The sequence below is a fragment of the Alexandromys fortis genome, unplaced genomic scaffold (genome assembly GCF_014885135.2).
Source record: "Alexandromys fortis isolate MF-2015 unplaced genomic scaffold, M_Fortis_MF-2015_v1.1 scaffold_254, whole genome shotgun sequence".
In the NCBI taxonomy this organism is placed as follows: domain Eukaryota; kingdom Metazoa; phylum Chordata; class Mammalia; order Rodentia; family Cricetidae; genus Alexandromys; species Alexandromys fortis.
The window spans coordinates 1,031,653-1,055,670 of NW_026068130.1; the positions used below are offsets into that span (position 1 = coordinate 1,031,653).

Below are 24,018 nucleotides of genomic sequence, written 5' to 3' on the forward strand. Positions count from 1 at the left end.
ACAATTATCTGTAACTCCAGTTCTAGGACACCCTCTTCTGGCCTCAACAGGCACTGCATGCAGGTAGTGCACAGACAGACATGAGGTCAAAACCCTTAAACGCTTTAAAAAAAAATCAAAAAGAAAAAAAAAAAGATAGATTACATCTGAGGTTGTCTTCAGACCATCAACACGGATATATGCACTATGAATGCACACACATGTGCATGTACATCTGTACATAAACATAAAAGAACCCCCCAAAGATATCCAACAACCAAAAGACAGGAACTAAACAAAAACACAGATGTTTAAACGATGAGCAGCAGGTGAGTTCAACTGTGAACACACAGACCAAGTCCCAGGGGCCAGGAGCAGAGCCCCATCCCAAACGTGGAGAACAGGTCTGACTCAAATCTCCCTTCTACAAACTCCCTTCCCCTGCTCCTGAAGCTCCCACAGGGATCGCATATGCTGCTGGTGGCTCCTCCATCCTGTAGGTCCTGATAACCTCAGTTCAGGCCCCCATGCTTGTGTACCCGGCTCTTTATCCCCTGAATCCTCTCTTCAACCCTCTTTAGAGGTACAACCAGCAATAGCAAGACAGATGTATGACTGCTCACTGCCTGGTCTCACCTGGTCCACCTGCTCCCGAAGCTGGGCACTCTCCTGCCCGAGCAGGGCCACCTGCCCCTCTAGATGTCCCTGCTTTTGCTCCAGGTGCCCGCAAGTCTCCTGCAGACTTCTCCGCTCAGCCCTAAGGAGGCCTAGCTGCTGCTCTGTCTGTGCCATCTGCTCTCTGACATCAGCTTGCTCCTGTTCCAGAATCTTCTGCTGCTCCCGAAGCTGGTCCCGCTCCTGCTCCAGCTGCAGAGCAGGTAGGAGGACATTTAATCTGTGGACTGCACACCTCTAGTCCCCACAAGCCAGCCACCCATGTAGGCCTTCTATGGAGATGCTGTGACCCCTCCTTCAGGGCTGGCCAGCATCCGTGGTTAGGGTCTACTTCCCATCTCTAGCACCTACCCTTGGGATGGTGGTCTCAGTCCAGGTAGGAAGGCATTCTGAGGGATCCATGACAGAACAAGCCCACAGAGGAGGTTCAGGGGCACCTTGGGGAAACTGAGGCCTTGGCTCTTGCCTTACCTGAAGTACCAGATGGTTTAGGGTGTCTTTGTCCTGGGAAAGCCCTTCCACCAAAGTAGTCATCTTGGCCAGTGAGTCCTGATGTTCTATGCCTTCTGACTTCAGCCGTGCCACCATGAGTTCCAAATCAGCATTGCTAGATTCAGCCTGCGAAGGCCTTGTGGTCACCCAGAGTTGGCTCAGGGGAGAGGCTTCAGATTCTTCCCAGGAGAATTAAGGTTCTGACTAGAGTTGGTGATTGGTGGCCTAGGGAGGATTCCCTAGAAGATGTGGCCAGAAGGGTTGGGAGGGCAAGGTGTCAAGAGCGAGGTGTACAAAGGTGGTGACCAGGAGCTCTGGTAGTGGACCAGGCTGTGTGGGTAAGGACAGAGGCAAGGACGATGTGTACTGGGGCACATACCCGGGCCAGGGCATCACGCAGGCTCTCCCTTTCAGACTCCACGATGTCCCTCTGCAGCTGCATTGAGCTTAGTGCCTCCCAGGCTGTGGCCAGCTCCTTCCTGAGCCCAGAGACCTTCTCTTCCAGCTGTTCCAGGCGACCCTGACTGAGGCCCAGGGCCAGAAGGCAAAGTCGGTGGTCTCTTCAGAGATGCCCCCACAAGACTTATAGGCAGGGAAATTCTAACAAACCCCTTTAAGCCCAGGGAGCCCCAAAGCTGCATGGTGCCCCCTTGAGAGCAGCCTTTGGCTGTGTGTCTGGGTAAGGTATTAACATGGGAGGTTTGTATACATAGGGTCAGGCATTGGGCTGATAGAGGTGTGAGGATATGGGCTGTGTGATACCCTGCCCGCCCCCTGCCCCTGACACATTGTTGGTGTCTCACCTGTGGTCTCACAGTCTAAGGGACCCTGCCAGCCTGCAGCCCCTCTAGGACCTACCTGGCCTCCAGCTGGCGCAGGCTCTGTTCACTCCGCTGGGTCAGCTCGGCTTTCTGCTCTGCCCGCAGCAAGAGGCTTCTCCGCAGCTCTGCATTTGTGACCTCCAGCTTCTGTGTCTCTGCCTCCCGAATGTCTGCCTTTGCTCTTAGCTCCTTCATTGTCGTCTCCAGGGCGGCTTTCTCCCTGGGAGCAGGAGCAAAGGGAGAGGCTGCCTCGAGCCATGCTTCAGGGGGGAAGCCCCTGAGGTTGGCAAGATTTACTGGAATGGGGAGGGTGGTCAGGGGTGAGTGGATATGGATCAATAGGGTATGTGTCCGTAGAGGCTGGGGTGGGTGTAGATCCTCAGGGGTCTCAAAGGCTGATGGAGTTCAGGGAAGAACAGGAAGAGGAGTTGACACTGTGACCCAAAGCCTCAGGCCCTCACTAGCTGGCTGAGATGACCTGGCCAATCTCTGGCTAGACCAGCCTTCCCCTTCCCTTGCAGGAGCTTAGGGTCCAGCTCTCTGCCACATAGGCCAAGTCTGGGCAGTCGTCATAGCTCTCTCTCTGCACACAGGTAATGTCCACCCCATCCTTGCAAGCCTCCACCATAGAAGCGACACCTCCCTGGCTATCATCTACCCAATCTGTCCCTCGGCCCTCGAGTCTACACGCCTGTGGGTCCTGAAACCCCTGTGCAGTGGCCATGGAACTCTGGGTGCCTAGCCACGCTTCTCTTACCCTGTCCTCTGAATATCAGATCCCATTTCCTGAAGGTCATTTGGATCTGACACTGCATGGGCCCATTGTGTCCAGCTGATATCCTCCCAGCATGCCCCCTGCCGCTTCTGCTCTGCTCCAGCACCCCAGAGTCACCCCATCCCACGTGGCCTCTTGTGGCCTCTGCTTTTGGCGATGTGGATAGACCTCCTTCTGTGACATGGCCCCGCCTGCCCAAAGGGCTCACCGAAGTCTCCCTATAGACTGTCCCACATAGTGCTGCCTTCCCTCTGGGAAGGCCTCCCTGTCCTCTGTGATCTCATTACTGCTGCCTTTGGGTTTCAGCCCCTGAGTAAGGCTGCCCTGATCTCCCACCCCTGTGCCCTCCTGCTCTGTGTCTCTCCAGGACAGACTGATTCATACTCTTTTTGTGTGTCACTACACCTAAGGTAGTCTGCTTGGAGGAGCTGTGGAGAATGTGTGGTCTGTCCCCAAATCGTGGTAAAGGGAGCATAGTTGTCCCTGCTCCCTGGGGCATTGTACATCTCCTTCAGGAAGGTTTCCAGACTCATGGCTAACACCTGGTTCTTACTCAGCTTGCATCCAGTAGATCCCAGAGATTCCCTGTACACACCATGGCCCAGGTTCTTTCCAGCCCCAGGTCTAAGAGTCCTGTGTAGAGAGTATCCTGAACTCTATTGTGGCTGCAATGGAGCCATGGGAGCCACAGGGTATGTGGGGAGTGGGGTTCTTTTGGCCATGGTAAAGGGTCACCGGTAGAGAAAGGTCATCTAGAGGGGAGTCTGGGGCAGGGATGGTAGGAGGACAAAGGCTGCATGAGGCCAGAGCTTCTGGGGATGGGATATGGGCCTGGGCCTGCAGAGAGCTTAGTGCAAGTGCAAACGGTGCTTGTGATGTTCAGGGAAGGGAAAGCCAGATCAGGTATAGTATAGGGGTCACGGAAGAGGGAGAGGAGCTACTCAATCCAGGCAAAGGGGTTGCAGAGTGAGGGGTAGCCTGATCACCAGAAGGTCTTCCCTGGAGATATGGCGTTTTCTCTCTCCTCCTGTGAGAGCTCACAGTACTGCCCCGTCCCACCCTGCCGCTCCTGTCACCTTTCCAGGAGATGGATAGATGACTGGCAGTGCTGTGCCTCCTGCCTTTGCGCCTCTAGCTGGCCCAGGAGATCCTCGTGCTCCTGTGCCCTATCCTGCAGAAGTCTCTGGGAGGCCCGCAGCTCCTGCCGGTACCCAGACAGCTGCTCCCGCAGCCTGGCTGCCTCCTCCTGGGAGGACTCCAGCCTCAGACGCAGCTCCTGCCGGGGTAAAAGAATCATAGTGAGCACCAACGGCCATCCAGAGCTCCTCAATTCTCTCAGAAAGGCCTCCCGACCCCTGAAGCCCCTTCCCAGGCTTTGGAGCTCAGTCAGAGGCAGGCTCGATGGAGACCTGGCCACCAGCCCAACCCCCACCCCCCGCACCAGGGCAGGTTGTGAAAAGTTCCATAAAGGTCAAGATTTGTGGCTCTGGTGACCCGTGGAACGTGGTCACTACCTGCTCCCTCTGCTGCCGCCTCTCAATGGTGGCTTGCACAGCCTGAAGTGCAGAATCCAGGCGGCCTGGAGAACCGCTCAGTGTTGGGGACATATGCCGGTGAGGTGGCACAGGACGAGGGGGGCTTCTCAGTCTTCCCTGCACCTCCCTGACTTCACTGCTGCTGCTCCAGGTCAGCTCTGGACACAATGCATCTGACTGGGCCACCTTCAGGTCATACAAAGAGGAGAGAGCACAGGGCCACCATTAAACAGTACCTTCTGGATGAGGATCAACTAAAATCGATGCTCCCAGAGGCCTTCTGCATCCAGGAAGAACATAAGGCAAGACCATACCTCCTTGATGCTGGCCAGGACACGGTGCAGGGCTTCAACCTCATCCGTCAGTTCATCTACCACCACTTGGCCCCCACTGCGCTGGGATTTCTGTGGACAGAGAGCCCTGAGCCTAGCAGACATGACCCCATGGTAAAGCACCCCAGTCTCCCACCCCCACAAACCAGTCTCTGGATGTCCGCCTTGAGTGTCAAGATGGATCTCTCTCCTTCTTCCTTCTGCTTAGAGAGCTTCTCTACCAACAGTGTCTGCTCTGAAAGTCTGGAGAGAGATGGGGTGATGATAAGGGACCCTGAGGGTGCAGTGGGCCCATCAGGACTCCTCCCGATGGTACGGCCTCCACACAGTGCTAAGGCTATACCTCAGTCCTTGTCCTGACTGGATGCTTTCTCTGCTGTAGAAATCTGATAACTCTTGCTATCTTGAAGCTCAGCTGTCATGGCTCACGCTCTCACTCTGACTCAGATCTGCAGCCCCGTGTCAGAATGCTGGGTGCCATCACCCGGAAAAACTGCAACCATCTTAAGTCCATGCCTTGTGGGTATCCCTGCACTAACCAGCCAGAGCCCAGGGCCCACCTGGCTTGTAGCGCCACCTTCTCAGCCGCCCAGTGGCCCTGCATTTGCAGCATTTCCCTGGACTGCTCCCTCAACCGCTGCTCCAGGTCACGGGTCATGCTGCTGGCTGTCAGCTGCAGGTGGGAGTCGAGACTCAGGCAGGCCACGTTCAAGCGTTGGGCCGTCTGGGCCATGTCCGCCTGAACGTCAGCGAGACCCCTGGAATATAAGAGTTGTACCTTGACTGAGCCTCATGACACTGCTGGGTGTTTAGGACCCAGGATATTGCAAGCCAGGCCTCAGAGGGAGAGGCGGGTCACATGAACAATGACCATTTTCAGGAGAAGCCCTACTGTATGCTATGAATTGGCTTATATGTCACAGAATGGTGAGGACGGAGCCAAAGAGGAGTGAGCAGAGATGAGCCTGACCAGAAATGACAACTTTGAGTAAGACACTGGCTTCTGGGCTTTTATTTCCTCCTGTGTACATTGAGGGTAACTGGGCATGCCTAGGATCCCCATGAGGTGTTCAGAAAGGCCTAAATGGATCCCTGAAACCCTGCGAAAGCCAGTGTCTGCCCTCCCACACATGTGCCAATGCCCTGCCCTCATTTCCCCTTCTCTCCTCCTCCCTCTCTCCTTCCCAGCTGTCCGCCTTCCCAGGGGGCAGCCAGAACCAGCACAATTGCAGCCCGGGAGGAGCCACGTCCTACCACTCAGGCGCCACGGGGTGGGCACTTCTGTTTACCTCTCAGTGGATGCCCGGAGCTCAGCCAGGTGTGTCTGCAGAGCTTTGGCTTGTCTCCACAGGGAGAGGATGTCTTGAGGCTGTCTCAGGCCCAACCTTTGGGACTGATAATAATAAGAGGTTGAGTTTACTAAGTCATGTCCCTTCCCTCTCCTACCACCCTACCATGGGCTGCAAGGGGAACCTGTGTGACCTATTAGGTGTCCAAGCCTCATATCCATCCCACGGGCTTCCCAACGCCACATAGGAGACACTGCCATGTCCACCAAGAGAGGACTGTTTCTAGGTCCTTCCATGGCAGCAGGGAGTATTGTCCCACAGTAGAGGGCATGGCAGGGCTACTGAGAACCAGGTCTCCCCAGAACAGAAAGACTCCCCCAGGAACTGGTGCTGCCCTCTGAGGGATGAGCTGCTCCCCTGTCCCCTTAGTGCCATGGGAGGTCTGATGCTAGGGGGTTCTACAAGATGTGCAGGACCCATGCCCTGCAGGGGCTAAGACACTGAGCAAGAGCACCCAATAGAACCCTAGTGCAGCCAGCAGCAGAGGAGTTAGCAGAGAAGCCAGGCAGCAGGAGGAGGAGGCTGGTGATGGTGAAGTGACATGCCAATCATAATGTGTGCCCACAGCCTTTAGTGAAGAGTGGGGACCAGAAGGCTCTTGGGGTCTATATGCTACCTTCCTGTCATCATAGCTCACTGTGTCCTGTATGCTGACCTCTGGGACCCACAGGGTTCTCTGTATCAATTGCTCCATTATAGCTCCTTGCAGGTCCCTGCATGATTTAGCTCCACCTAAGACTCTTCAGCATGGCTTTCTGATGGACACTCTCCCTACGCCTGTCTAAAAGCCACACCTCTTCCTGTGTGAGGCCATTCCCGACTCTTCAGCAGACCCTGTGTCTGAGCCCTCTGTGGGTCCTGATCCAAGGACCATGCTTCTGTATACCTTGGGACCCAGCAAGGAACACTTGATTGTGCTCTGTCACATCCCAGAGATGAGACGAACAGGCTCCTGTCTCATGGGAGCATGAAATTCTAGACCTTTCCTCTTTTCGACAAGGCTGAGTGGGCGAGCCACAGGGAATGCGTGCAGCCAGGACATGGTGCAGGCGAGGAACCTCTTCTTTCTAAAAGTAACTTCTTTCTAAAAGGAGCAACTTCAGCATCAGTTTCTGTACTCTGGGGAGCTGAGCAAAGTGGGGGTCTTCTCAAACATGTGGACATCCAAAGCTGCACTCAACACATTAAAGCTGAGTAGACCAGAGAACAAGAAGACCTCTGACGTGCGACAAGCACAAGCTTACACTTTCATCCTGTTCTCATATGCCAGCACTCACATAGAGCCACAGACACGCAGATTCACATGCACACAAACACACACCCATACAAACACCACACTGCAACACATTGTACTCATACAGCTCTCAGAAACTCAGTCCTTACACACTCGGGCTGTCATTCACCACAATGAGCTCCCACGTGCACACATACCACAAGCCCACACATGCACATATACACAACACACTCATATATCCACATATACAAGTCTTACACATGCCATACACACAGGCTTACACACACACACACACACACACACACACACACACACACACACACACTGTCTTGCAGAGAAGCTGCCTGTCTAAAATGTTAGAGCAAATAAACAAAAGAAACAGCTCTTCCCTGTGCCTGGAACCATGGTGAAACATCATGTAGCCTAAATGCACACAATCTAGATTTTTACAAACGCAGAAGCCGAAAGCCCATTGCAGTGTGGCTCGAAGACTATTGGAGCCTCTAGGCCCCCATCAAAAGCAGTTAAAAATCCTTTCTGGAAAAATCCTGCATTCATCCCAATTTCAAAGAATTTTCAGGAAGTTCCAAGGAAAATAACCAGCTCCCTGTTAGAGAATCAAAGATCACCAGTGACATAAGGAGACAACGCTGAGGTCAGCAGAAACAATGGGCTCAGACTCGGGCGAGGGTAAGTGGTGGAGCATCAGACACCAAGCACCACGTAGCTGCGTGGGATTCACACCAGCCAGGGAAGGGGATGTTTACAAAAGACTCAATCTATTCGCCTAAAGATGAAAAGTCTCCTGTTTGTATTTTAAGTCAAGGAGGCAGAGCCCAAGGTGATTAAAGGTTTGAAGGGAAAGTGATGAGCGAGAACGTGGGTCTGAAGAAATAAGCCTGGCTCAGGGTAACTCAGAATGATTCTGAGCACTAGAGATGGTGTAAGATTGACACAGACCCCTTGTTGGCTTGAGAGGAGGGGGAGGTGGGCATAGGTAATACTGAAAGGGTTAACGGATGGCATGAGAGGAAGGGGAGGTGGGCATAGGTAATACTGAAAGGGTTAACGGATGGCATGAGAGGAAGGGGAGGTGGGCATAGGTAATACTGAAAGGGTTAACGGTCCTTTCCGGGCACGAGGAAGGACAGAGGCTGGACAAGCTGTAAGCCGGATAAACAGGAAGAACCCACACTGGGGTGTGTCATAGAAAGCTGCAGCCTGCCAAAGTCAAAACAAGGTGGGAGAAGTCACCCGAGCAAGGAGACCAACAGTCTCGTGTCGAGTTGGGGTCAGGGAAGGCCACAGCCTTGTTGGCAGCAGCAAAGAGTCCAGAGGCAGAGCCCTTCACAGGCCTGAGAGGTAGGACCTGACCCATAACGAGCAAAGCCAAGGAGACTGTGGACACTGCTTGTATAGCATTGTTTGGTGGAAGCCACTCAGGTGGGTGGCATAAACCACACCCAGATACATAATGTGGGCAGGGCAATGGCTGTTATCTGCCTCAGCAAGCCTATTCCCAGACCTCCTGGGATGGCAGACCCGGCTCTCTGGTGTCTCCTCCTCACACCTTAGCTGTCACAGATAACCTCCTGTCTCCTGCAGAAGTGGTGACGACAGGTGTGTAAACTGTAGTTGCTGCCAGAAATGACAGATGTGGGACAGGGGGCAGGGGCCTCTATGGCTGCCTTTCCTGACCTCGGAGGGCAGGGCAGTGGTGGTCTCTCTGACATGGATTTGTTTGAAGGGGCGTATGTAGACCCAGGCCCAGGGAGCTCCCTCAGCTCCTGCTTTCGTATGGAGAGCGTCTATTCTTCAAGTGACTTCAGAAGGGAAATCTTGCCACTGGTGTGTGCAGAACACTTGGATGTGCATCCAGACCCCTCTGGAGCAGGGCTATCAAAGGACTCCTTTAGCTTCAGTTGTATAGTGTCACCTCTCCAAGACCACGCCCTTCTAAGGCCAACCCACGTCCATTGACAGATCAGTAGACCAGACCCAGATACCTTCCAAGGCCTGTAACCTTATTCCCTGAGACTCCACTTCGAGTGGGCAAGACTCTGGGTCTCTGGTAGTGTCTGGCTAGGAGCTTAAGGTCAGCTGTGTGACACAGGTCCTTTAAGCAGCCTCTCTGTGAGGCCAGCAACGTCCCACATCAGAGCCAGGAATGACCCAAGAACCTTCCAGTCTTGTTCTTCTTTCCCCAAGGGGACAGGGGACCGAGCTGTCCCTCATGACACAGACTGCTGTGACCAAGCAAGATGGATGGTGAGGTCTCCACCCAGGAGGGATTGTATGAAGCCAGCATCCCCCTGCCTGTTCCTTGCTGCCCACCTACCACCATCAGCTGCAGGCACCAAATTAGACAGGCAGAAGCAGGGACAGGCTCTGGGGACCAGCCACATACCTCCCGCCGCTCCAGCTTGCCTTGCAGGCGGAGCAAGCTGTGTGTTGTTCTGGCCAGCTCCCTTGCCAGTGTGTCATTGGCCTTCTGCATGTGCCCCAGCTGTCCCCGCAGGAGGGTGTTTACTTGGGAGAGGCCCATGCTCCTAGATGGACAAAACCCACAGCTTCATGTGTGTGACTTCCTAAGGAGGCACCCGGAGCCCGGGGGTCTAAACCAAGGGCCTAAACGGTGCCCTGAGGCTCCCGCGCTTGCTCAGGTGCATGCCCCTGCCGGTGCTCCCAAGTGGCACCAACCACCTGCAAGGAGCCCCACATGAAGCCAGCATCAGAAGAACTCTCCCCAGGGCCAGCTCAGCATCATCTTTCCTTCCCGAGACTCCTGTTCTCTCAAGTTCTCCCTTACCCCCAGCCACTCCTTTCCCTCTAAGAAATTTATAAGGTATGGGAGACACAAAGGGAGCCTTGGAGGGGCAGGCTGGCAGGAGCTGGGCACCTCTGGGAGATGCCAGCCATCCTGTCAGCTTTTCAGGCATCAGGCTCCCCTGGGGCTCTTCTTCCCCCTCAAAATGGGTTTTCAAAATGCTCTTCAGCATTTTCTCCCTCCGCCAGATTCCTGGAGGATAAGCCAACCACAGGATGTTGGTGATGGTGAGATCGGCTCAAGTGGGGCTCTAAGGGCTGTTTCTGGGACTGGGGTGTGGTGCATTCAGGCCAAGTCTGAACAAAAGGGCCTGTTGACATCAGAGAGGCTTGGAGCCAAGAGTTCTGCAGTTGTGGTTGGCGTGGTAAGGGGAGCTAGAGAAGGGCACCCAGGATTGTGTATGCCACTGGGTCATGGTTGACTGTGGTAACCCACCAACAGTGATGGCCAAGCGTCCTGGCATTACACTCAGGGAATGGGGTCAGGGAGCCTCTGGCAATGGCTGTGCCTTGGGAAGCTGCCCACGAGCCCAAACCTATTCCTGCAGTGGGTGGGGAGAAGTGAGCAGATTCCCCCTCAGTTGCTCTGGTCTGACATGGATGCTCCTGTGTCTAGGGGGTGGGAATATACACCAAGGAGTGTGGGCAGAGGACAACAAGGCCATCTCTGATGCCAGCTGTCACTTGTAGATGGCTCCTCTTAAAAACCCTGGTCCAACTTTGGGATATTAAGGATTCAAGCCTCTCTAATGTCTTTGCTCCCTGTATTCAGGGGTAAAGATAATCACTATTAAAGAGACTAGGAGGCGTCTCACTCACCCAGCAGTGATGAGAGGGCTCTCAGCTCTGTACTGTCTGTGCCCTGGCCTGTGTCACAGGGAAGGCAAGGGCAGGGAATCTGCTGCCCACTCTACAGACTGCCCTTTCTCTCCCTTCTCACTCTCCCTGGCACTGATGGATGAGAAACTGTATGTGAGGATATGGGAATGGTCTCCCGTGAAAGCAAGGGAGAGCGGCATGGTACCCAGCTCTGCTTGACGATGACCCCTCCTTCCAAGGGTCCTTCCCCTGTGCCAATTTTCATAGTCAAAGTTAACTCAGAATAGCTTTGATGGGTTGGCCAGTAGCTGTGAGGCAGAGTGAGGTCTGCCCCCTCTGGGATGATGGCCACAATCCTGCAACCCCGATAGCCTGTCCATTGGGCCTCACCTCTGCTGTGAGGCCTCCAGCCGGCTAAGGGCCTCCTCCAAGTCCATGCTATGCTCCAGCTCTGACTTCCGAAGCCGGGCTTCAGTGGTATCCAGGCGGGCCTGCAGCTAGGAAGGAGTGTGAGCCCACCTGGTCCACCTCTCTCTAGTCATCCAGGTAGGGCATCTTTGACATAAAGATCACTCTGGGCAGAGGCAGGAGACAGGGCCTCCCAGGGGCCTGTTCATACCCTGCTTCTCTGTCCAGTGCCTGTGGCCCACAGAGGAGGGGGAAGGGAAGCATACTGATTGAGCGAATGATGCTTGGGTACTGTTAGGCCTGGAAATACTATGGAAGTGGTGGGACCAGCAGGGGGCAAGGCTCCGGAGGTCCTTGGAGACACTTCACCCCTGGTGGCTGGGAGCAGGGACAGCTGAAAAGTAGGCTCTGCTATGCCTGCACGGGGCATGAATCTGGGCCCTCGGACCTGACCTATTTCCCAAGTTGTACCTCCACTCTCAACCCCCATTCTTAGGAGGTGGGAACTAACTCACATGAAGCCAAGTCCCCTTGCTACCAATACAGAGCATTATTATCCCAAGGGGTTAGGAAAGTAGGCTGGGAACACTGCGGGAGTCAGGAAGGCACACCCAAGGCCTACCGCTCAGAACCACTTGGCCATTGCTACAGTGGGGATCTGAACCCAGAGCCCAGGAAGTCATGGGGTCCAGGAAGTTCTGGGAGGAAAATACAAAGAACAGCAGGGCACGGTGATGGGACACAGGGGTGGCCGATGGCCAAAGACCTTTTTCTCAGCCACCAGCAGTGTGACAGTTGGGATCAGAGGACTCCAATGAAAAGGCATTGTATTGTCATCTGGGGAGGACATGCTGGACACCCCTCGCCCAGTTCCCCCCGTGTGCTGGGGAGTAGTGTGGGGCAGGGTCTCCTGGCACCCCCATCTAGCTGGCTCTGAGCTGAGCTCTGACTCATAGCTTATTAGTTTACTCCTCTTTGGAAGGACAGCTGCAGCTTCTATTCCCTGAAGTCCCTTCCCAACATCCCCCGCCCTGTGCTAGGAAGATCCCTACCCCCAGAATGCACCAGGGCAGAGGCTCACAGGAAGAGTAGCCTCATGGAGCTCCTGAGCCAGACCGTGATAAGAAGGTCCTCGCAGTCTTTCTTACAGGGACTCTAGGGATGGAGCTAAAGAAAACAGCATTTCCCATGCTTGGCGGAAAGGGCATCAGAAAACTGGGACCCAGCGGCAGGTGGGCACCTTAGGGATAATGTGGTTGTACTTGGAGGCATGGCCAAGCATGGCAAGCCTCTGGTTTGTCACAGTTACATGCCATAGGACGAGCAGATCCAGGGCGGGGCTGGGCCTGGGCATGGTTGTAAGGCATTAGGGTGGTGGTTCTCACCCTTCCTAATGCTGTGACCTTTTAATACCTCATGTTGTGGTGACCCACCCCCCAACTATAAACTAGTTTGTCGATATTTCATGACTGTAATTTTGTTACTCTTGTGAATCATAATGTAAATATATTATGTGCAATATATCTGCTATGCGCCCCCCCCCAAGGCAGGCACAAGAACCATTGTGTTGGGGAATACTGGCCAGGGCTGGGCCTTAGTTTCCTCATCCTGCCTGCCAAACAGATCTCAGGCTAGGTCCATAGATGGCCTAGTAGTCGATCCTAGGGAGTCAGAGCCCCCATTCTTCTCCCTTACCATGTCCTATCCTTCAGTTCTGCTTCTGAAGCTCTCATGACTCGGAGAGGACAACGTGTGCAAAGGGCTCCGGCCTGGACAACGCCTTCGCTTTTCTGCTCGATTTTCTTTATCTTCATAGAAAAGGCATCCCCTAGCCCACAGGCATCCCCCAAACCTCTGGTTGAAGCCTCATAGGTCACCCCTCACTTGTCCCATTCTGAGGCCTGGCGGTAAGTAAGTGCATGAGAAAGGGCTAGAGGCCGGAGCAGGAGTGTTTGCCCACAGGCTCTGCCTGGGGGCTGACGCCAGCTTTTCCTGGCTCTCTCTTCTGTTCAGAAGCTAGCTCTGTGATTATGAATGACAAAGCCTTAGGACCAGCGGGTCATCATTGACTGGGTCGCGCCATAGAGCTCCTGGAGCAGACATACTTCCAAAGGGGACATCGGCTTCACCTGCTTACGTCTGGCCTCCATCTGTTGCCCAGGTCCAGAGACTAACTGACGGCTATAATCACCAGTCCTGGGAGGTGGTCCCTAACAAGGACTCGATGGGGAGCACTGGCCTGCAGGTACCAGCTGCACACTCACCCTCTGGCTGACCATGTGACACCTGCTAACCAGTTCCTCCCGCTCAGCATCTGCCTGAGCCAACAGGTCCTCCAACAGGGCCAGCTCCTCTTGCAGGAGTTCACTCTCCTCCTGTGTATGGGTTGGAGTAGCTGGCAGCTCCCGCAGCCCTGTGGTGAGCACAGCATTAAGATCAGGCCAGGGCCCTCCTCAAACACCCTACTTCTAGGGCCTGTACCAACAGGAGAGGGCTTCCATGAGGAACTTTACTTCCTCGCCTGTTACTAAGCACCCTTCCTACCCTTATTGCCTTTGGTAAACATCTTTAACCTTCTCAGACTCATGCACTGCCAGGCCAAGTCCCTACCCATCAAAGCATGTGTGGGGGACACAGGGTACCACCCATAGTGCCTGGGTCCTGAGCAGTAGTGGAAACACTGCTTTGGGGTAGCAGGACCCCAAAAAGAAAGATTGCTTTTCCAAATATGCAGTGGTGTTTCTCTGTTCTTTCCCAACAGTAGCCCGGGGCCATCAGAAGATTAGACAGGCCCTTAAGACACAAAGGGGTCATCAAGACCCCAGCAGAAGGGAGCCATGAGCTCAACTGGGGATCAGGGAGCCTGACTCCTATTTGGCCTCCATGCAGGGATGGACTCCTCGGAGCCTGTTCCTGCAGTGTGATGGTAAGGTGTGCGTGGGGCTGGATGGAGGGCAAAGACAAAGTCCAGGATGTCTGGGCTCAACTTAAACTGAAATGTCAACCTTTAGGATTTTTACTCTGGCGGGAAAAAAAAATGAAGATGGATAAAATCAAGACACAGTGACATAACGGTGTCACAACACAGAGATCACCCCCATAGAGCATTGACAACAGCTTCGTAGCTATCTGCATGACTCCTGGGGACCTAATGGCGAGATTGTTTCACATTTGTGAAAAATGGGACTAGGAGAGTCTGGCATGGGCAGCAAGGGCCACAGACAGTCCTAACGGTGTGGCTCCCTAGGGCCAGACCCCAGTGTGCAGCTCTGAGGTCCCACGGGTACCTGAGCAGCTTCAGCACCCTCACCTGAGAGTGGCTCTTCCACCAGGCTGCTTGACACGATCTCTCGGATTCGGGCTGGCACAGGGGTGGGTAAGGCCCGCTGGCTTTCTCCACGGACAGTCAGTGCCCGGTCCTCCCTGCTGGCCATGGGGCTCAGGATGGTGTCTTCCAGCTTCTGAAAAACACCCAGAGCTCTGGTTCATGCAGTCCCTGAGCGACTTGCAGGCCCCTCGCGCAAGCTCACTGGGGTCAGTTAGTGACACCACACGGTCACTTCCATGTAACAAAGAGTCCTGGGGACAGCAAAGTGGGGCGTGGCTGGTCACCCAAGCCATATGCCTTAAGTCTCCCCACTTGTGGGCTGGCATTGTGCCAGCAGCAGGCCGTGCTTTGGCAGAAACGAGGTGATCAAGAAAATGGCCATTTGAGAGGATTCCTAGCTTAGGTCCGCGCAGCTCACTTCTAAGCCTTTTTCTAGCGCTAAGCAGATTGGGCTAAGTCCCGGGCCGACTCAGACTAAAGGGCAGGCACTTTCTCTAGTCACTCAGTAGAAAACATGAGGCTTGGGGTTGACTGACCACAAGCGTGTGGCCCTCTTTCCCAGCCATCTAAGCAGCTTGCCGGTCACTCTTCTCGAGTTAGAGCAGTCTCCTGTCTCCAACCCTCTGCTGTTGCAACATCAGAGCCAATAAAAAGCTCGTTCCGGAATGGTTTCTTTGTCCACATTGTGGTCTTTAGCATGAGCAGCACGGGCTGGGCTGGCTGAATGAATTAGAGACAAGACCTCAAGCTTCTAAGTCTTAGCAGAAGTGGAAGCGACTGCATTGGAGGGTACGAGGAGCCAAGAAGCCTGACACCTGGAACTATGAGCCACTCTAATGCCGGGCATGGCAGCTGAAGTGTTCAAGACAGCAACTAAGGGCAGAAACCCAGAAGTTAAGAAAGTTAACGAGAGGTGCTGGTGAGATGGCTCAGAGGTTAAGAGCACTGGCTGTTCTTCCAGAGGTCCTGAGTTCAATTCCCAGCAACCACATGGTGGCTCATAACCATCTGTAATGAGATCTGGTGCCCTCTTCTGTCCCACAGGAAAACATGAGGGCAGAATATTGTATATATAATAAATAAATAAATCTTCAAAAAAAAAAAAAGAAGAAAGCTAGAACTCAGTGAAGAGCTCGAGGGTGGAGTCTAGACTTGGTAGACTGCAAGCCCCAGAAGAATTTGGGAGAGCTGCCGAGGGTTCTGGAGGCAAGTTGGGGTACCTAGAACGGAGGACACCGGCAGGTGGTCTGAGCCCAGAGCAATGGACCTTGGTCTCAAGCACGCAAAGCAATAAACTTCTAACTGAAGGCTTGGAGCCATAAGCCTTTTGGTCCCAAGACTTAGTGCTGTGGGCCTCTGGAAATTTAGGCCCTAAAACTCAAGGTCATCAATACCATGGGGAGCAGCTTCTTGTCTACCCATGATTCCTACCTAGACATGGTCTTTGGACTCTCAGATTCTCAGCAACATTTTCTTGTAGCTGTGAGGCAGAGTGAGGTCTGCCCCCTCTGGGATGATGGCCGCACTCCTGCAACCCAGATAGCCTGTTCATTGGGCCTCACCTCTGCTGTGAGGCCTCCAGCTGGCTAAGGGCCACAGTGGGACTCCCCAGATCCCTTTCCCACCTAGAGCTCCTTCAGGTGACACTCAGCAGTCTCCTGACTTCCATTTTTCAGCCCCCACAGACAACCTTTTCTATCTGGAGCTCTGCTGGTTCTGCCTCTCAGGCCTGCGTTGGTGGGGAGATCCTGCTTCTCCAAGCGACCCACCTTTCTTACCCATACTTCCCCTTTCTACTCTGAATCCTGAACATCTCTGTGGAGATAAAACAGGACTTTCACTTAGTCCTACTAAATATAATGACTGCCCCCCCCCCTTCTGAGACAGGGTTTCTTTGTGTAGCCCTAGCTATCCTGGAATTCCCTCCATAGGCCAAGTTGGCCTTGACTGCAGAGATCCTCCTGCCTCTGCCTCCTGAGTGCTGGGATTAAAGGCCTGTGCTACTGCCCAGTTGACTCCTCTCTTAGGTTAGTCAGATTGGAATCACCCCAATATCCAGATTCTCCCAATATCCAGATTCTCCAGGGCCCTGGACAGGGCCTGTCCTGGTCCCCCAAGAATCCTGCAAAGGTCAAATGCTGCAGATGAGTGAGTTCAGGGCCTGGCTAGTCTGCCCCTCAGGCTGGGCAAAGGCTTACTTTCTCAAGGTTTTGCACTTACTCCCCTAGGTGGTCTTGGAAGGTGCCTCCACTTTGCTTTCCTCCAGAGGACCTCCCAGTCTTGCTCTGAGTGGGTGGTAAACAAATTTCCTTGGGTGCAGCAGCTCCACTGGTGAGGAACAGAGCTGCGCTTGCTACATATTCCCAAGACCACCAAGGCCTCGCCTGCTTTTCTAGGAGCTGGAAGCACCCAGCCATGGCTGCCCTGTTTTGCACAGGAGAAACCTAAGGCCTAGTGGGGGTAGCAAACAGCACCCCAGGCCCCCAGATTAAAGATGTGATGCTGGCTTTATTTAGAGGTTCCCTCCAGGCCGGAAGGACCCTGCCTCCCCTCCCTCCTCTCCCCGGAGCATCAATGGCGCCACCCGCTAACGGGAAAGCAGCGGTGCAGCACAAACTTGACTCATTCCTAACGTTTACAGAGGGTCACTTATTAGCCGGGACGTCCCGAGAGGCGCTGGGGGCGTAATAGGTTCCAGCTGTGGCCGGGTGCCTGCGATGGGTCGACGCCCAGCCAGAGCAGGAGGGGTGCGGAGGGGGAACGGGAGGGGCGCGTCCCTGGCAGCCCGCCCTTCCCTCCCGCCTCTGGTCCCTAGTGCCGCGGGAGGACTGCAAGCGGGGGCCGCCCCGCCTCCACACAAACGGCTCGGGGGAGGGGCGCGGGGCTCTGCAACATCGTGCAAGGAGGTCTGTGCCGACCCGGGCCTGGATCTCGTGGGATCTTACCCGGGACCGCCTCCTTCCCCATCCCATGGCCCGTGGTGGGGAGTGGGGCTAGGGGAGTTTCCAGCGTGTGCCACAAAGACTGTCCATGTTGCCACCAGCGTCCTCCCCAGCCTGGGTGGGTAACCATCTCCAGGGCCAGGATCTTTCCTATCCAGCCTGGTTCTGGGGAAGGTTGTAGTGGGCCCTGGATAGCCTTTGGGGGGGGGGATCCTCAGACTGTGGGAAGGATGCCAAGGTTTGGCAAAAGGGACTTCCATGGTCACTTTCCTAAAAGACATCAGATTCAGATGAGCTGGTTCACGTTTGCTCCTTCTTATTGCTCTCAGTGTGTTCCCCAGCTCAACCTATGCCAAAGACCCCAGGGAGGCCACTGCCCCTGTAGGTCGCCCGTGTATCCAGATCTAGCCCCAGGTGGGATTGTTTGAGACAGTGGGGACAAACGCCATTGTCTCCTATTCTTCTGTGCTTGCGTGGAGGGAGTCCCATGTAGGGGACTGGTCTCTTTACCTCACTCTCTGAGTCAGAGCAGAACTCCCTTCTAAGAGAACTGAGGAGGGGTTCCCACTGTGCCATCAAATGAAAGGTGACCACGGGTATATCCCACCACCATCGGTGAAGTGATGTAGATGAAATTCAGGCCATCCTGGGTTCCAGGGCCCCAGGGGCTGTTGAGTGAAGGCTGGGGTTCAGGTCTGGAAAGGAGGGAGACTGAGCACCAGCTGCCTACATCCCTGATAATAGCCCCAACATTGCCCACCACCCCTGGTCCCCTGGGAATGCAAACTGCACAGATCTTCCTTGTAAACTGGCCTCCCCATCCTCCTGTGGCCTAGGAACCCCACACTGCACTTTTGCCCTTGCCTAGAGACCCACTGGAATGGGGAGTTCTGGAGGTGGGGTATGCATCCTCCCCCATTCTTGAACTTGACGCAAACATTGTGGGGGGACAGCAGTTGTTGTGGATGGGGGGGGGTGAGGTCAGGGGTAGGGCTCCAGCCCTCGGTGTGGGTTCATATCCAGGAAAGGAGCCTATCACAAGGATGGGCTCCAGATCAGGGCCCTGTCCTATCCTCCGAGGCTCCTGCCCCACAGCTATGACCCTTCCAGATTTGGGATGGCCATCACCCTGAAGGGGAATCCAGGCGACATCCAAGCACAACCCACTGCTAAGGACCGGTGGGGAGCCCAGACTCAGAGGAGCATGGCCTTTTCCAGCTCTCAGGGCTCTGCCAGGGCTGCTGTCTAGGTTGGGCAGGAGGAGGAGTCAGAGTGTGTTTACTGCAGGGGGCTTCTTGAGCAGGGTTTGGGGGGCTCTCAGCTGTTGCTTCCAACAGTGGAGGCAGAACAGAGCACCCAGGGGCAGGCACCCCAAGTAGGTACCCCAGCAGGTAGCCTAACACCTTCTGGGATGCAGGTAAAGGGAAAAAAAAACTACAAGACAAAGCAAAACACACAAACAAAACCCATTAAACCCTCCAGGGGTGTAAGAGGGCTGACTTCCACTCTCCCATCTGAACCAGAGCCAAGCAGGGACTGCGAAGGCATGAGTGGGAAGCTCCCTCAACCCCTAAGTTCCCCTGGGTGGACTCCCTGGGGTCCTCTCACAGTGCCAGCAGCACCGCCCCACTCCCTGAAGACCGGCAGGGTCTTCCTGTGGCCGGGGTGTTGTGACATAAAGACAAAGGAGGTCAATAAGCAGAAAGGGCAATGCACACAAGCTAATTCACAGCGTCTTGCTCACGACTATGGTCACAAACAGGGGGACAGTCTAGGTGCTGGTACCCCAGGGGAGAGCAGAATGGGTTTAAAAAGGACCTTGGCCACTTCAGGTTTGGAGAAAGGCAGAACTCACCCATATCTTTTAAATAAAGAACTCAGTAGCAAGCAGGACAGCCCCACCCCCCAAGTCTCCGAGGGAGAAGGCATTCCACAGACAAGCCCAGTGGGATGCTATCTCAGGCCCTAACCTAGGCAGCAGGCAGAACATGGCTGGGTGACAGAGTCCTGGAGCCGAGAGCTATCCTGTATCGATCACAGTGCAGTGCAGGGGTAGTTAGGCTTGCTGCTAATGTCTGCATGCTGAGCTCCAACAGTGCCCCCGTGTGGCCCCATCCAGTACTGCAGAAGGGCTGCAGGGCCTACCCAGCTGCTGGAACTCCGGCTCCACCGTGATGGACAGTAGAAGACGCTATGACAGTGTGTGAGTTGAGGCAGGTTAGATTGTTTGTAGTTCCTTAGAGCTGTCCACTGTCCAGGAGCAGACATTTTTAAATCAGTTATCTCGACTTGGAAATTCTGCCCTTCTCCCTCTGGGAAAGCCTGGGCTGGGCAAGCTTAGCACTGCTGACAGGGTCTATGTTAGGACCGAGACTCAGCCCTGGGTCCCCAGATACCTGTGGGGCTAGTTTTCTGGATAGCCAGGTCTTTGAATAATCCTCTGCCTTGTGTGCACCTGATTGGATGTCCATGGACCCTCCTGCACCCCCGTCAGTGAACTGGCCTGGTCAAGAGCAGGCCCAACTGTAGGCGCAGAACACTTTGTTCTCCTGCAGAGGGTTTGGTCGGTACTGCTGGACTTGGTACCTGTAATGCCTACTCCTGTGTCTCACAGGCTGGCATTACTTCTGTTTTGATTGACACCCCTCACTCCCACCCCTGACTGTACCTGTCAAGCTAGGGTATGGACATTGCCCCTGGAGCAGACAAGTCTAAAGTCACGAGGGGACTAGATGTTGGTGCAGGGGCTGAGGATGAAGGGGAAAACGTATCCTTCCACCCCTATCACAACGCCTGCCATCCAAACAGGCTCAGACAGGTTCCCAGCACAAGTAATCGGGAGCCGAGTTGGAATGGCCAAAGGGATGAATCACTACCTACAAGATGACTCACAGCAGAGAATGCTCAGCAGGATGGAGATGCTGTCTGTCTTATCTGCTCCTATGTCCCGACACCCGCACAGGCGTCCTGGGGAAGACAGCAGGCCTGCAGAGCATGCAAAGGCCGAGGACAAAGAGCAAGGGGCGAGGAGTAAGGAATCAGGAGGAAACAGAGAGAGGAGAGGTGGGATAGACACGGCAGAAAACTTGAGTGCCATTGTCAAGGCTTGGGATGTTCTGCTGAGGAGGGCAGGGCCTGTCTCTGCAACATGGATAAGAGAAGTCTGAGTAGAAGATGTGGTCCATCTGGTCAGTGCAGAGGTACTGGAGTCTGAGCATGTGGCTCTGGGAACAGAGCTAGTCGGTGTGTCCTTCCCCACATCTGGGCCACCATCAGCTCCTGTCCTTGATGGCCCTGCTCTCCTGGGACCTCACACCCTTGACCTTCGGAGTGAGGAGTGACTTTGAAAGAGGAGTGTGAGGGGGAGTGGCTGGGTCCCTGGGGAACTCCCGAATGGCAAAGGCAGGATGAGAGCTCTGGATCTTTCCACCCACCCCCAAGACATCTGTTGATCTAGTACTTTGATCCCCGGGATATAATCAGTAGTGTTTACACAGGAAGTACCCACGAATGCCCCAGTGAGGGGCTTGGTGTGGCTGCAGGGCTGGGGCCAGCATGTACCCCAACAGGGTGCTTCAGCTCTCCCAGGCATCATGTTGTGAATTTCCCCGAAGGAGCCCTTTAAGTCAGCATCAGGTGATGCCCGAGTGTTAACAGCTGTTTTAGGGAAACCTTGGATTTAGCTAGCCACTCAGAGGGCAAAGGGCAGCCTACGATGGTGTCTGAACTGTTTCCTCCTGTAAGGCTAGGCCCTAGCACTACCCCTGGGTAGCTGGTATTAGAACAGGTAGGTCCAGAGCATTGACGAATCAGCTGTGGTCAGCAGTTGAATGGGTGAGAACAGTTCCTACAGTCAACGTCTTGCTTTAGACACATGCGTTCGCAAAAGAGAGTGGGAATGAAAAATAGTGGAGTCGCTGAAAAATAATTCAGGTTCATATATATTGAGCCCTGGATCCCTCAATTCTTCTAGAACAGATTCCACAAAAATGAAACCAGAGACCTAAGCATTTGAGCCTGTATCCCAGTGATGCTCTTAGTGGTCCATGGAGGAATGACTTGGTGAACAATGCATGGTTCATCCACAGGAGGGACTGTCCCTCAGCCATACTATGACCTGGGAGGACCTTAAGAAGACACTATGCTAAGTGAAATAAGTTGACAGACAGTTCCGTCCACGTGAGGTTCAAAGACTCAGAGACAGGGAGCAAGCTGATGGCTCCCATGGGCTGGGAGAGCTGGCGCTTAATGAGAATGACAATTTGAGAAGATGAAACTATTTGGGGGCCGTATAGTGACAAATGCCTTTATAAGACTGGCCTGTATGCAAGTCTTGTGGGGTGTTGTCTGGATTAATGATTGATGTGTGAGGGCCAAGTGCATTGAGGACAGTACCGCCCATGGACAGGTGGTCCTTTATTATATAAGAAAACAGGCTGAGCAAGGCCTTCTTCCCCCATAGCCTCTGCTTCAGTTCCTGCCTCCAGGTTCCTTCCCTGACTTCCCTGAATGATGGATTACAGCAATAAGGTGAACCCTTTTCTGTTGTGATCCAGCTGCCCTCACTCCCCCTGACTGACAGTGGAACTTCCTTGTGGTCTGTAATTGACAAGGATGTTTGTGTTCTTTCTGGCTGGTGGGTCTCCACAGAAGGAGTAGAGGTATAAAAGGTACTGGGCAAACTAAAGGTGGCTGTTCTTCCACCTGAAAAGAAGCCTCCCTGTCTCAATCCCAGCACCCCCAGCCAGTCTTGGCTATCCAGGCTGAGCTGGCCACAGCACTTTCCTCCCCAGGATTGCTTTTGATCATAGTATTTTATTACAGCAATAGGAACCCCAACTAAGACTAGAGTCAAAGAAGAAGAAGCAGGTGATGCTCTGGGAGACCCCCTCACCCTGGTTAGTCCAACACTTTCTTGTACTTAAAAAGCATGTCTTTAAGTTCTGGACACCTCTTTTTAAGACCCTTTGGGAAGCAGAGGTGGCTGCTCTGTCTGCTTCAGGTCCCATGGTATTAAAAAGTCAGAAGCTTATGAGCCACTACCCTGGTTCATGTCTTGCTGCTACGGTGAGCCTGGCCCTGGTATAGACAGAAATGGGGGTCATTTAGCTCATGGAGCTGGAGACAGGGCCTCTGACGGATACTGGTGAAGTGCCTGGCTATCGCTCAACATGGCAGAAGCCGTTGTGGTGGACGTATGTGTGAAAGAAAAGCGTATGTGGTGTACAGAAGGAAGGAGCCAGAGAGTGCAGGAGTTGGATTTGCTGCCCCCCCTTTTTTTTTTTTAAACAACTCATCCTGGAAGGAAATGGGGGCCAGAAAGAAGCCACCAATCCCTTCTGGGGCCAGTGCCCTATGACCTAAACACTTTCCACTCTTCATTACCGTCACCCCCTAGACTTCCAGCTCGTGAACCCTTTGGGGGCACATTCAAACCACACCCAAACCATAGCAACAGCTTTTGCCAACAAATATGAAAATTTATAATGGACAAGTTCCCAGAAAACTAGAACTTAACCCAAAAGAAACAGTTCGAAAAGTTCTATGCCGTTAAAGCAACCAAGTCAAGAGTGGGGACTCTTCCCACAGCACTCACATCCCCTGCGTCCGAGAGGACTCAGGAAGCTCCGTCTCCTGGTGCACAGAGAGCCCCTCATTTCACATGTAATTTTAGGGGTCTTTGAACTCACTGAGCCAGTGTGCTTCGCCCCTCAGGATCAAGCTCAGGGCTCCCAAGCCTGGTCCTTGTCCCCAGTTCTAGCTCTCAAAAGGCCTGGGGAGCTGGGGCTCTGGGGCACTGTGCAGAGGCTGTTGTGGGAGGGTGTGCAGATGTGCAGATTCTGGCCAGAGGAAGAGGGATGCTGAGGAGCTCTTTCCATCTCAAGAAGCAGGTTGAGGTCAAAGACCATGCTCCTGGTCATATAGGAGGCTTCCCCCACTCAACCTCAGTCCTTCTCTGGATCCCACAGTTTCCTGTATGTAGCCAGAGGAGCTGGAGGTCCCTAGAGTCCTGCCACAAGTCTGATATGCCTATCTGGGTATCTCATGGCGCCTTCCTGCTGCATGCTCACCTGATGTAATTGCACAGAGATCTCAATCACAGCTGTGCAAATAGCGGGTGTGGCCCGGCAGACAGAAGAGTCTCACCAGGCTCTGTATGACTCTTAGGTGACAGCTTCCCAGGGACAGTGGGATTAGGTGCAGGCAGAAGCCCCCATCACCCGTGCCCAGAGGTGCTTGCATCACTCTGGGTTTCTCCCTCAAGTACCCTGGCAAACACATGGCCACTCACTTCTACCTTGAAGCCTCAAAGGAGCCGACCAGGTCCTTACAGGGTGATGTGATGCTCAGATGTGCTGGGCTGGGAGTAGTTTGTGAGCTGTGGTGTGCCGACCACTCCTTCTGAGCCCACCATCAGTCTTGCTCTCAGAACTCAGCCCGCGACCCCGTCAGGTAGAGCTTGCAAGAGTGGCTCCAATCTCTTGTCTTGTTGCACTTATTTA

At 54.0% G+C, this 24,018-nt stretch overlaps 1 protein-coding gene across 9 annotated transcripts in view; it reads right to left on the minus strand.

Annotated features, from left to right (window-relative positions):
- Crocc2 (ciliary rootlet coiled-coil, rootletin family member 2) overlaps nt 1-24,018 on the minus strand; it is a 66,749-nt gene that overhangs the window by 39,022 nt on the left and 3,709 nt on the right. For 8 of the 9 annotated variants that reach the window (XR_007589253.1, XR_007589254.1, XM_050126003.1 and 5 more), the window contains 14 exons: nt 14,556-14,706; nt 13,510-13,658; nt 11,228-11,334; nt 9,600-9,741; nt 5,899-6,002; nt 5,170-5,367; nt 4,756-4,852; nt 4,592-4,681; nt 4,257-4,463; nt 3,819-4,018; nt 2,005-2,187; nt 1,526-1,670; nt 1,126-1,272; nt 616-846 (listed from right to left, as the gene is read on the minus strand). Coding sequence is in view for 7 of the 9 variants with exons in the window: in XM_050126003.1 (XP_049981960.1) it covers nt 616-846; nt 1,126-1,272; nt 1,526-1,670; nt 2,005-2,187; nt 3,819-4,018; nt 4,257-4,463; nt 4,592-4,681; nt 4,756-4,852; nt 5,170-5,367; nt 5,899-6,002; nt 9,600-9,741; nt 11,228-11,334; nt 13,510-13,658; nt 14,556-14,706 (2,151 nt within the window). In the remaining 2 variants the exon portion in view is untranslated. The remainder of the gene's footprint in view (nt 1-615; nt 847-1,125; nt 1,273-1,525; nt 1,671-2,004; nt 2,188-3,818; nt 4,019-4,256; nt 4,464-4,591; nt 4,682-4,755; nt 4,853-5,169; nt 5,368-5,898; nt 6,003-9,599; nt 9,742-11,227; nt 11,335-13,509; nt 13,659-14,555; nt 14,707-24,018) is intronic. The other variant, XM_050126006.1, reaches the window with a different exon arrangement.